This window comes from Quercus suber, unplaced genomic scaffold, assembly GCF_002906115.3.
Source record: "Quercus suber isolate HL8 unplaced genomic scaffold, Cork oak 2.0 scaffold_670, whole genome shotgun sequence".
NCBI lineage: Eukaryota > Viridiplantae > Streptophyta > Magnoliopsida > Fagales > Fagaceae > Quercus > Quercus suber.
Window position 1 is genome coordinate 163,132 of NW_027070111.1, and position 14,208 is coordinate 177,339.

Sequence of the window (14,208 nt, forward strand, 5' to 3'; positions counted from 1 at the left end):
GGCATGCATGTGTATTCTTGTATATGCCTATATTATCATTAGCTAATTGTGCAAATGATATATGTAGATCAATATATCTTGTAGATCAATTCTATTTTTATTTTTGTACTCTTTTGTGGTGGCAGCACATATGTAGAATGTTGGAGACTATTAGTGGATATGTATTAAAATCTAACAAATTGTTATGTGCCTACAATTTATTTAAATGATTGTTTTAACCCATCCAAATCTCATGCGATTAGTTTCACATGAGAACACATAAAATTTGGGGGATGTATGGTCATAATGGTCAGGTGCAGGGCTAATTGTCTTGGTGACTAATTTCATTGCTGTTTCACTCTTTTCATTTGCCATCTTAGTATGACCCTTAAAAATAGTTCTTTTGTAGGATTGATCTAACAGTTGCCTCAAAAAAATGCTTTTGATTAAGTTAAATTTTATGCCAATGTGCCTGAAATGATAATTGTGGTTTGTTATAATATGCTCACTTTTTTATGACTTGCAGTCTAGCCTTCATCCTAACCAGGTGGATTATGTAAATGCCCATGCTACTTCTACACCTTTTGGTAAATCATATGGACCTTCACAACTTGCTGCATTCTGATTCCATAAAGTTGGCTTAGAATGTTATTTGCTCAAACTAATGCATATGGCCCTGTCTCTAAACCCCTTATTCAGGTGATGCGATAGAAGCCAATGTTATCAAAAAATGTATTCTCAGAACATGCAACATCAGGTGCTTTGGCCCTATCCTCCACAAAGGTAATTTTTGGTACTTCAAATAGGTTCATAATAAAAGAAATTTTCAACTTGTGTCGATAACACCTACTATTCTAAACTTATGAAATTTTACGTGTATTACTTTTGCGATCTATTGCCTCTAGGAAATTATATCGCTTTAGGTTTCTACAAGTGTTGTGATTATAAATGTGACAAACTGTATTGTTTATATTTATTTGTGAACTTTTATTTTGAACAAATTGTTTTATTTTCATATATTTTCAAGTCAATACCTTAAATAATATAACTATATTTAATTTTTATTTAACTATCCCGTGCATCGCATGGGTTTGCAACTAGTTATATATATTAATGATAGATTTAAAAACAAAAGATTAGCTTTTATTTTTGCTCTTCTCCTATGTGTCACATTGGATTTAAGGAGTCATGGTTAACCAAGCATTTAGCTTCTGCCACATTAATTGTCTTTAGCTGTTATGTTTATTCTTATAATAATTACCAAACACCAAGGACATCTATTTCTCTTCAACTTCCCCTCTTTTTTTGTCTTTCACTCCAAACATTTTCTTTCAACAAGAATATATGTGCTAGAGGATTTGGAATTTGGTCATAAAAACAAGCTTTTTAATTTGTTTCTTTTCCTTTTTGAGTGATTAGTAGTTTTTAGTTTATATGAATATTATTTTGTTTATCTAAACCAGCTGCTTTTAAGGATCGGTAACACTAAAGAGTGGGAAGTTGCAAAAAGAAAAAAAAGGGATGTACATACGTTGGAAAACTTGACAAGATATGTTGGTTTAATTCATCTTAGCACTCTCCGTTAGGTCCTCCCAAATCTGCTAATAACATTATTTTCCTGGAAAGGCTTCATATTTTTTGATAAGTTAAAAAAAGTCTTCATGTTATGTATATATCTGACTTCTCTTTGATTATTGGAAAGGATCATGGCAAAGTGAATAAAAGATTCTTTAATAAGTCTTTAGGTGGTTCAATAGCTATTATTGAGAAATTTAGACCTCGATTGATAAAACTAACAAGTTTTAAAGTTTTAAACCCAAGTTGTTAATTAGATTTATTATAAATAAACATTGTTAAAACAAACTGACATCAATATCATGTTAATGTCATGCACAGTAGAAAAGTAAATAAGACAAGATATGATGACTCAGGAAAACCAATGAAATAAACTAGTTTCACAGTAAAAAAACCTGAGGAGAAACTTTCTCGAAAAGCAATCCACCATAATAAAGAAAAGTTTCAGATCTAGTACAAAACTTGTCCCTAGACTGTATAATCCCCGTAGATGAACTTACAGCAGAAACCTTCTACCGCTTCAGAACCTCTGAACTCTTCAATATATGAACACCACATTTTTGCACGAATCATAGTTCATGACTAACCAATGATGCACGGCTCCCAGTACGTGACTAACTCACTAACTTTGAAGATGATTGTTGGCTGCAAAGTTCTTCACTTCATCAACAATGAAGATCAAGAAGTATTTGGTTACAAAACCCTAAGGCGCAAAGATGCAGTAGCTTTTTTCAGAGAAAATAAGGCACTTGGTCACTTTTTGCACATGTTCTCCTTGTATTCTTATGTGTGAAGGCCTTTAAAATAAGCCTTATATATGTCTAGGGTTGTGAGAAAAGAAACCCTACACATACATGTCAGCATGGGCCAAAAATTAGATCTAAAAATTCTAATTTCATAATTCTCGATAGATACATCTGTTAAGCAACTATTGAGACCTCAATAGATAGTACCTATCAAGCAGCTATCGAGAATCTGTCCAGCTTTAATGAACAGTCCTTCTTCACTTGTTTCTTGGATAGATTTACATAGCTTTAATGCTAGACTTGAACTCTTGTTATTTAAAGTATAAAACACATCCTAGATCTACCAAGAATTAGCCAATTCTATATGACATATGTTCTTAACATGATCCACATATGTCCTAACAATCTCCCCTTTTGACAATCTGTGACAAATCCATAACGAACAAATGAACATATGAGATAAGTCATAAATTACTCAACTCATACTCACTTGTTGAATACAATAAAATCTCTCCTACCATAAACTCTTGAAAAACTTTGCAAGAAGAGAGTTCATAGCAAGAAAGACTTTGACAACCTGTATTTCTGAAACATTTAAACAAAACTTATCACGACATCTTAGTGTAAAATAGAAATATAAAAAGATTGCATGCAATAAATAAGAAACATGTGTATAAAAAGAGAAAAGAAACAGCATATGGATAGATAGGTGAAGAAGACATACATCATCACACACACACACACACATCAAAGATAAGCACAATGTATGTGAAAATGGTCACAAGACTGGTGTACAAGAAGCTCCTAAAACAACAAGGAGATAAACACTCCCTCTAACAAGATGAGACACAACTTCCTTTTACAAAGGCATGTATTTCTCCCCCTAACATGTAGAATTTTAAAACGAAATCACATTTTCTCCACAATTTCTCCTCCTTTTTGTCATGATTGACAAAGGGTATAAGAAGCTAGAAAGCTTCACCCAAGAAACATAAAGATGATCAAGGATGATCAATGGGGCATAAGGAATCCATATAAATGCATAAATGTAATGAAACAAGATGTTATGGATGACAAGATAAAAGAAAGATGCAAAACATGTGAAAAACGATGCATGCAAGAGGATCTCAACAGATCAAAAAGCTATCGAGCAAAAGCCAACCTTGGTGGATCGAGAATCTGTCGATGATCTATCGGCTAGACAGAATGTTTCTCGATGGATAGAGAATCTATCGAGAAGCTATCGAGACAAAGTCCAAAAAGCTTGATGGATCGAGATTGCGTTAACTTTTGTCGAGACAAGAAGAAAAAGAGGCTTGATAGATAGCAATTTGTCGAGATGGGCAAAAACAGTTTTTCAAAGAAGAGAAAAACACAAACAAGAATGCAATCAAGCATGCTACCCAACCAAAGATCCAAACAACATGTTAAGCTCTTAAAAACATCTTTCAACTAGAAGAATGTAAAGAATTTAGATCCAAAATACACACACACACACACACACACACACACACACACTGAACAAGTCTAACCAATTTTATATTTCAAAAATAAGTCAAGACATTTTAGTAAGCAGACATTAACACATGTATCCCTTGTGATGGCCAAATCACATTGTACCTGTACATGTATCAAAAGTAGTAAATAATTTGCGTGTTGTGTGTGAAAAATATCGTAAAATTGCATAAGTGTCTACATGTTATGATGATTTTGGATATGAGAAAATCAATTTAACTCACACATAATCATAACTGCTTGATGGAGACTATCGCCTTCGAGGTACATCCTATAATTCCCACATCTCCTTGAAGACACGCTTGCAATCATATATAAAGTATTTTGATTCTTTTTACTTTTATTTTTTTCTTTGCATATTTCTTTTGTTAAGCATATCACGCATGGGCATATAAGAGAGAGAAAAGAAATACCCAACGATGTTAAGTTTTTAACATTGCACTTTTGCTATGCCGAAGCATATATATGTCATTTCATGATTGGTGGGCAACAGTGGTGAGATAGTTATTTATGCCTTTCTCTTAGGATTTTTTAGTCATTCCCGTCAAAGAGAGTGATATGAGTGTAAAGTATAAGAGATTACTTAATCTTACTCATCACAAACATGAGCCACATAGCTCATTTATTTAGTTGTGCATTGAGATGCTCATCTAAGTTACAAAAGATACAAAGTTTAGAAAATTTTGTTTCAATGGCCATTTAAGGTACACAAGTACCAATATACACAAACACACACTGTTTTTATATTTTTTGATTTTTTTTTAAAACAAAAAAAAAAAAAAAAAAACATAAAAACTTAACAACTAAACAAAAGCAGAAAAACAACATGAAAGCATATAAAAGGATAAAGTAATTTGAAAATTAACAGGAGAGTGATCCTATTTTTTAGGCAATGTTTTAGTGGGAGTTAGAGTTGCATTTTTCCTAAATTGTCCTCTAGTTTTATCTCTACTTAAACATGGGGGTATTTAGGTATTTTTGAACTAAAAAATGAGGAATCCAAACATGAGAAGCTCCTAAATAATAGTATAGATATATATATATATATATATATAGAGAGAGAGAGAGAGAGAGAGAGAAGAGAGAGAGAGAGAGAGAGAGAGAGATGGGTTTAAGTTACACCCTTTTTAAGCCGTAGATTCCCAAAAGATCAAACGGTTAAAAAGAAAACACTGTTATCCATTATTATATCATTAAATATTTACCAAATTAATAGCATACACATTATCTCTCTCCTTCTTAAATGCTTTTTGTGTCTCTTTTTCTCTCTCCTTATTAATTTTTTCAATTTTCATTGTAATTCCTTTTTCAATGCAATTCCTAGTACGTTTCTACCATCTCCATCTTTCTATGCTTTTCTTATTTTAGTCAGTTTTTTTCTCCACTAAATAAAACCTATCACTTTCCTCATCCTATTTAACAAAATGTTCAAGTAAAAATATTCACAGCAGGAGCTACAAATAGCATCAGACAACTACAGCAAGACCACAAATTTCTTGAAAGGAACTTCTAATTATTTTTTGTTTAGGTCCTTTGTATCTTGTGTTCCAATTTTACTTACTCGATTTTTTTAATCTTTTTTAAATGTTCATTGATTTGCAAACAACCTCATCACCTAAGATAAAACCTGATTATCTTAACACTAAGGATAGTCTTCTACAGACTTAGGACTTGTATTTGGTGTGGCTGCCAGATATGTCCTTATCTCTATCTCTTGTATTTGAACTCAAACTAATATGATGATTAGTATTAGTAGAATCCTTAACAGGGCTCAAGTAATCGCAACATAGACAATTATGTTTTTGATTTTGAAACTTTTCTTTGAAGAGTTGAGTTGTTATTCCATAAGATCAAAACAATGTAATTTGATATTTCTTAATTATCAGAACCATGGAAATGGTTGGTATAGCTATTGGATTTGTATGTATCGGGTTTTTTTTTTTTTTGGGCGGGGGGGGGGGTTTAGAGGGCGGGTTCATTAATTCTTTAAACTTTATTTTTACCCTATAGATTTATCCTGAAGATCCCATGTTTTGTTTTTAACTTTCAAGTTATTTTAGATTTCATTGCAACGGCACTTAGTCAATTAGATACGACTAATCTCCACACAAAGAGAGAGAGAGCTGGGCTAATTTCTGATTTCTTTATTCTCCAAAAAAAAAAAAAAAAAACTGATGCCTTTTTATTCAATTGTGCTTGAACATTTTGTAAAAATGGGATGAGGTTTTATTTAGGAGAGAAAAAAACCAAGGAAATAGTAGAAGGAATTGCATAGAAAAAAAAATTTACAATGAATGACATAATAAGGAGAGAGAGAAAAATATAGGAGCATTTAATAAGGAAAGAGATAATGAGTATGCTATTAATTTGTTAAATATTTAATAGATGTTATGGATAATAGTGTTTTGTTTTTAACCGTTTGATCTTTTGGAAATCAATGGCTTAAAAAAGGTGTAACTTTTGTGGAGTTACACCAAGTGTAACTTGAACCCATCTCATATATATATTATATATTAAGAGAATTTGAAAAGTTAGCTATTGCTTTTTTTACTTTCAAAAATTCCCCTAATTTAATAAATCTAAACCAATCAAAATAGGGTTAAAATAGTAAATTCCCTCCTAAATAAATTCCTACCCACATTGAAACGCTACTTCTACTTCTACATTGAAATACTATCCCACGTTATTTAAAAAAAAACTACCCCAGCCACCAAAAAAAAATCCCAATACACCAAAACACACGTTCATAAAAAATAAAAAATAAAAAAAAAAAAAACTCTTCCCTGCATAACCTTTAAAAATTCAAGTAAAACAAAAAAATCCTAACAAAAAAAAACACACACACACACACTCTATCAATTATCTACCCACGTTCCTATTGAAAAAAAAAAAGTTCTATCCCAAAAAAAAAAAAAAAAAATCTCAGTAGTTGAACTTCTCACAAACACAAATGCATAATATTCATTACATCTCTAGGAATTTTTTGTAATGGGAAAAATGTAGTAATCTCAAATTATAATGAATGCAAATTATTAAAATTTACCCAAAAATAGAAGAGCCTTTGAGTACGCGCGTGAGCGCGTGCTCAAAGGCTAGTGTATATATATATATATATATATGAAACTTCCTACTTTTCTATATTTTATTTTCATTTTATGATGAGCTCAACACTAATACTAAAGTTTTATGTTAGTCTAGAACCTAGACCTTCTTTCTTTTTGGCATCTAAATTATAACCTTTAACTCTTATGTAAAATTTTCCCTTAATCTTACAATATAATAAAATCCATTAATATTTAGAAAATATACAAAACTCTTACCTTCGCAATTTCTAATGTTTACCAGATAAAGTCAATAGTGCATGCAACAGATCAAATGAGTTAATACTGTACCGTACCGGCCGGTATAGCTAGAATTTACTATACAGGTGGGTAAGCCTGTACAGAAACAACATTATTTTGTCTTAGATTAAATACTAGCTTTACTAGTGCTATTCCGATCATACTAGAATAAATAATGTTGGTTCAAGAAAAAAGTTTGTAATCTTGGCCATACTTGCAAGTAAGGCATTACATGGAATCAATTGTAGCCTTAAAGAGGAATACAAAAACAATTTTAAAGTAATAGCTATTAGGACATATGTGAATCATGTTAAGAACATATGTCATATAGAATTGGCTAATCCTTTGACAAAATGCACTTTACTTGTAATTAGGTAGATCTAGGATGTGTTTAATGCTTCAAAGAACAAGAGTTCAAGTCTAGTATTGAAGCCATGCAAATCTGTCCAAAAAACAAGCAAAGAAGGGTTGTTCATTAAAGCTGGACAAATTCTCAATAGCTACTTGACAAATACTATCTACCAAGGTCTCGACAGCTACTCGACAGATTCTATCTATCGAAGTCTCGACAGCTGCTTAACAGATGTATCTATCGAGAATTACGAAATTAGAATTTTCAGATTTGATTTTCAGCCCATGCTGACATATATGTATAGGGTTTCTTTTCTCATAACCCTAAACATATATAAGGCTTATTTTAAAGGCCGTCACACATGATAATACAAGGATAACACATGCAAAAAGTGACCGAGTGTCTTATTCTCTCTTAAAGAAGCTACTACGTCTTGTGCTTAGGGTTTTGAACGACGTGCTTCTTGATCTTCATTGTTGACGAAGTGAAGAACTTTGCAACCAACAGTGTAGTTAGTCACGTACTGGAAGGCATGCATCATTGGTTAGTTACGTATTGGGATCCGTGCAAAAAGATGGCGTTCATATATTAAAGAGTTCAAAGGTTCTAAAGCAATAGAAGGTTTTTGCTATAAGTTCATCTATAGGGATTGTAAAGTCTAGGGATAAAAGTTTTATACTAGATCTGAAATTTCTTTTTATTATAGTAGATTGCTTTTCAGGAAGGGTTCTCCCCAGGTTTTTTACTTTGAAACTAGTTTGTTTCATTGGTTTTTCTAGGTCATCATATCTTGTCTTATTTACTTTTTCGCTGTGCATGACATTGACATGATATTGATATTAGTTTGTTTTAACAAGGTTTATTCATAATAAATCTAATTAACAACTTAGGTTTAAAACTTGTTAATTTTATCAACTAGGGTCTAAATTTCCAAACAAGTGGTATCAGAGCGGGTACACTCTGATTGGATTAATCTCCTGAATTTGATCTTTCACTCCCGTTGTCATGGATCGTGGACAATTTCTTTTAATTCCTCCTTTATTTGATGGCACTAATTATGCGTACTGGAAAGTTCGTATAAAAGTTTTTTTGCACTCTCTAGGTGAAAAAGTATAGCAAGCTATTGAAGTTGGCTGGACTAAGCCAAAGAAAGTATCAGTGGATTGGGATAAAGCAACAATCAATGCAACAAATTTCAACAATAGGACCTTAAATACTTTGTTTTGTAGGGTGACCAATGAGGAATTCAAGAAAATATCATCCACGGAAGTTGCCAAGAAAGCATGGACCATTCTTCAGACCACTTATGAAGGTACCAAGGCAGTAAAGACTGTGAAGCTTCAAAGACTTACTAGTAGTTTTGAAGAAATAAGGATGGAAGAGGATGAGACCTTTGATGAGTTTCATGCTAAACTCAAGGATATTGTGAATTCTACCTTCAACCTTGGAGAATCTATAGTAGAATCCAAAATTGTTAGGAAAAACCTTAGGTCCTTACCTGAAAGATTCCATGCCAAGATTACTGTCATTGAAGAAGTGAAGGACATTGATCAAATTCCTTTGACTGGGCTTGTAGGGAACCTTCAAACCTATGAGATGAAATTATGTTTAATGGGAAAGGGTGGAAAGAGTAAAAACTTGGCTCTCAAGGGTATAGAGGAAGAGATTGATGACTCTGAATATGAGGATGAAGATGATGACGAGAATGAGGATCTAACCTTAATAGCTAATGAGTTTATCAAACTTCTTCAATTTAGGATAAAGGATAAGGACAAACCTCCTAGGAAATTTAAATCCTCTAAGAAGGGTAAGAGTGAAAAATCCCTTATCTAGTGTCATGAGTACAAAGGTTTTGGTCATATGAGGATAAAGTGCCCATATTATCTTATGAAGGAAAAGACTAAGAATTCAAAAGATAAAGGGTAGGTTGCTACCTTGAGTGATACTGAGAANAATTTTTTTTTTTTTTGAAACATAAATTAGATTTTCAAAATAAAAATTATATATATAAAATAAAAAAAAAAACTCAGTTTTTTTTCTACAAAATAAGACCACTAAAAAAAAACCCATTACACGTGCTTTGCTCGTATATATATATTCCTTTTGATGAGAGTTCTTATTGTCTATTATTTTCAACAAGAGACTACTTTTAAGTAAAAAAATTGCTATAGGATAGTCTATCATCCTGATATGATGTCACTCAATTTTCCACAAATAATATACTCAAGTATGAGGTCCTTGACCCTCAAAAAAAAAAGTATGAGGTCCTTGTCTTCTTAAAAATAAAAAATAAAATAAAAAGGAAAAAAAAAAGAAAAAAAAAAGAAAGAAGAAGAATTAGAAGAAGTGTAAGGTCTTTGTATTCGCACGGAACTAAATTAGCCTTTGTTTGTGTTCTTTAAAAAAAGAATGAAAAAAAAAAAAAAAAAACCTTGTCTTTAACGAAGAAACAGATAAACCTGTACAAATATCATGGCATGACACGATTGGACTTTTTGCCTTTGAATTCTTAAATGAAAAAGAGTTGCGTGAGCCACGAAAGAAGTTTTAGTAAGAGATGGAAGAGGACGTGGGCTTCTGGTATTAGTTGTTTATGTTTAATTGTTTTAACCATCTCTTTCGAATATCGTGGCTTGGGCTTTGCGTGAACGGCAGCAACGTAAGCCTTCATGTCTTCTTTCTAGTTCATCTCTAGTTCATACTACTTGTGCACTCCGCCCACTACTTTTATATTAGTATCGTATTTTCTGCTTCTTTGATACTATGAACAAAGAAAGATCAACAAAAGCCTGTAGTTCATAAAGCAACAAGGAAAGAAGAAAAAGAAGAATCAACCAAGCAGCAAGATATGTGTTGCTGCTGCGGTGAGGATTTGAAATGCAGGCCTTTGGGCTTCCTGTTGGGCCTTCCCTTTGCTTTCCTCTCCCTCCTCATCTCCCTTGTGGGTATCATCGTGTGGATCGTCGGGTTAGGCTCACTCTTTAATTCTTTCTTTCGATTTTCTGTTTTGTTTTAGAAATTGGGAAAAAGAAATTTGAACGTTAGACATTTTTGTTGGAAATATAAAAAAATGTCAATCTCTTAACTCTTTTGAATTCGTTAGAAGGTTTATGGCTTTTAATTTTTTTCTTAAACTAGAAATTTGAATAGTACCTTGTGTTGTGTTTTGTGATGGGTGCAGGTTGGTGTTGACTTGCATATGCCCGTGCTGCTTGTGCGTAACAATAATGGTTGAGTTTGCATTGGCCTTGATTAAGGCTCCCATTCTGGTGATGAAGTGGTTCACATCCAAGATCCCTTGTTAGAATTTGAAGTAGCAGCTCTGATATGGATTCATTGTTTGATTCCCTTTTGAGGCCATGTTTGCACTTTGGTATCATCTAGTTGACATTTAAAGGCCGTTGTAATTCTTATAATTTTTTTGCCTGGTCCATCTTGATTACTATATAATCTTTGTCTTTATTACCTTTCTATTATTTTTGTTCTTCTACAAATGAAATTAATGTGTAGGTTTTTTTTTTTCCCTGGATTGTTGTTGTTCATGTTTTGTTTTTTTTGTTTTTTTTTCAGTGTTTCTTGTGATATATATATATATATATATATAACGTGTTGAATCTAGCAGCGTATAACCCAAAAGTCAGTTCAAATTCAAAAAAGAAGATAATAAGGAAACTAGGCTTTTGATTCATATTTAATTATTTATATGAACCTCGATAAAATTAGTGAGTAACGTCTTTGGGAAGCATATTGATTGTAATTTCTGGACACTACACAATATCCGGCAAATGTTGCCTTCTATACAGAGCTTCAGAGACCTCAAATTGTGTGAACTAGCTGAATAGGAACATTATAGGCTTCCATTGGGCACATTGTCAACAAATATTGCTATCCTTTAAATTTTAGACGGGCTACACATTGTGTTCAAGCTAATTAGCTAAGCAGTCTTGAAATTGACGCTAAAATTGTCTTGTTTTGCTGGTCAATTTTGGCCAACAGTTTTAAAAAAGTCCATTTTAGTTAGCATACGACATAGGCCAGCTGTGATAGTTTTTTTCTTGCCGTCTTCATTGTCATTAAATTGATCACTTACTTATTTTGGTTTTCTTCTTAAAAAATAAAAATCCAAAAATAATCAAGTCGGGACTCCATATTCAAAACCCTCAATTTAAAGGGTAAACTGCTATCATTTTTTTTTTTGGAGAAGAAACTGTTATCAGTTGAGTAACCAATTTGAGGACTCATATTTGACCCTTCGCCCTTGGATTATGGTTTTCACACCTGCCCAATCTGAAGACCTGTCTCTTAGGATACAAATCATATAATCAATATAACCCATTAAAAAAAAATCAAACAAAAAGTAAAGCTTAAAGCATTCATTAATCATAAATAAAAGGAGAAATCTGTAATAAATATTGGAAAACAAATACATTACTCATTATCATATAATCGTAGGGAAAGTAAACATGCAATGCAGTTTATCCTAAATGCATGGACATTCTTAAAATGCATGTGAGGAAACAAAACCTAATCTCTATGTCATATCAATGGCATACCGGAAAGTTAATGAAACCTTCTCTCTCTCTCTCTCTACTAAAAGAATTATCAAAATGAGTTTCAAATGCAAGAAAAAAAAAATCTGTTGGTAAATGAATTTCAATGCAACAAAAAAGCTAAGTAAACATGCTTGAATGTTTTGAGATGATACATGAGCAAAGGCATGTCATGTGAGACACTTCATGATCATTATAGATGCACATTTTATTATCTTCATATATGCACTCATCTACACATTTGAAACATTGCCATACCATAAACCCTAATATAAGATTATTAGGATGTCAAAAATGCACTCTACATGACTTGATATACACTTGGTAATGCTATATAATTAGATGCATATTATTATGGTTCATGACATATTAAAATGCATAGTAAGAATTATGTTTGTTTGTATGAATGATGTGATATGACCATTGGACACCATAGCTTAGAAGACCAAATTCACAAGGCAAGGTCAGTGTCTAATCTCTTCCTACCTTGTAACATAATTCCTGAACTTCAATCAAGGGTTCTTAGACTAGTTATTTGTCCATGTAATTTTCATACTTCTAGAACCAAAACCATGTAATATTCTAGTTAGATAAGCAAATATGTACATTTTATAGTATCAATAATGTTTCTTTCATTTTCACTTTTCTTATTTTTCTAATTTAAATAAAATAAGTGGCAACTGTATTTAAAATCCTCAATTTAGTGGGAAAATATAATCAGTTGAACTGTCATTATGAGATGTCATGGACAAAACCATAGAACATGAATTTAGATGTATGACTAACTTATTGATCTTGCAATCTCAATAAAAGTAATCAATTTCAAAATAAATAAAACTCCAAATAAACAATGCTCTTAATAAACTTCTTACAATCTCTAAACATCCACAATTGGAAATAATCTCCAAATATTATAAAATCTAAGGCGAAATAAAGACAACTAAAATCCTATAAGGCTTCAATCATCCCAAGCTCTACCTTGCACCTTAGGAAGCAATCCAAAGATTCTGTTTCCCAAGTAAACCTTATTCAGAAAATTGTAATTGATAAGGTGAGACACACATCTAGTAAGCAATTTGTAAGGTTGAAATTTATCAACCATCTTGTTGGCTTTATTCCGTGCCAATTTGCTTGTAATTTAGCACTTAGTAACCCCGTATTTAGGTGGGATTATTGTAAGGGTAGTGTGTGAGAAGATGTAAAGAAAAGCTCAAGTATGTGCAAAGAAGCAGAGCTTCGCGGCTAGGACTCGCGGGTGGCTCGTGGCTACAAGCCGCCAAATGCAGGCTCGGGAAGCTGAAGGGTCATGCCAATTGTCGCACTACAGGACAAAAGTCCCAGACTGGCCAGGCCGTTACGCCGCGACTTGAACTCACGACTTAGATAAGCCGCGAGACCAAGCCGCCAATTTACCCTGTTTGGCAAAAACTATCTCTTCGTATTCCTTTCTTACCCCACTATATATAGACCCTTATACCCACGATTTTAAGAGAGCTTTCAGAGAGAATTTTTGTGAGAGAAACCCTAAAGAAAAACAAGTTTGCCTCATCTCCAATCTTTACCTTAGAGACTCTACAAATTCCTCTACTCTCTTTCTCTCCATTGTCACATCCTTGAGAGGCCATTGACCAAATCCTTATCTCACCACACCCACGTCTGTGAGAAGGTTCATTTAGTGCTAAGGGAAGCAGTTTGGAAGGAACCAATATACATTGGTTGATGCTATGGTATAGTAGTGGAATCTGGGAAGTTAAAGAAGAAATAGGTTTGGCGTAACCTCATTGGAGCAAGAAGCTTGGAGGGCTTAGGTACTTGGGTAGATTAGGCTTGGAGGGTCTTCTACTGTTCATGTATCCCAACTATATTCTTTAGTGGACTATTTACCGCTTGGAGGGCGGCGGAGAGGTTTTACGCCGAGGGCTTCGGTTTCTTCTTCGATAACACATCGCGTGTTGTCCGTGTGTTTGCATCTTCCTTCCTTTATCTTTGTCTTATATTTACTATTGTGGATGTGTTTATATTTGGCATAGATCAGTTATCAATTCTGTGTTTGGCTTATGTTCATGTTCCGCACATTAATTGTTTGATTATAAGTTTGATTTGATTTTTTATAATTTGGGGTCTAAACGTTCAAGAGTGTTTTATACACA

General features: G+C 32.9%; 1 protein-coding gene across 1 annotated transcript; it reads left to right on the plus strand.

Moving 5' to 3' along the window:
* The first annotated feature begins 10,249 nt into the window (after positions 1 to 10,249).
* On the plus strand, positions 10,250 to 11,031 carry LOC112019412 (signaling peptide TAXIMIN 1). The gene is made up of 2 exons (XM_024051932.2): positions 10,250 to 10,475; positions 10,690 to 11,031. The coding sequence occupies exons 1-2, from the start codon at positions 10,357 to 10,359 to the stop codon at positions 10,811 to 10,813; spliced, it is 243 nt and encodes an 80-aa protein (XP_023907700.1). The 5' UTR covers positions 10,250 to 10,356; the 3' UTR covers positions 10,814 to 11,031.
* The last annotated feature ends 3,177 nt before the right edge of the window (positions 11,032 to 14,208 follow it).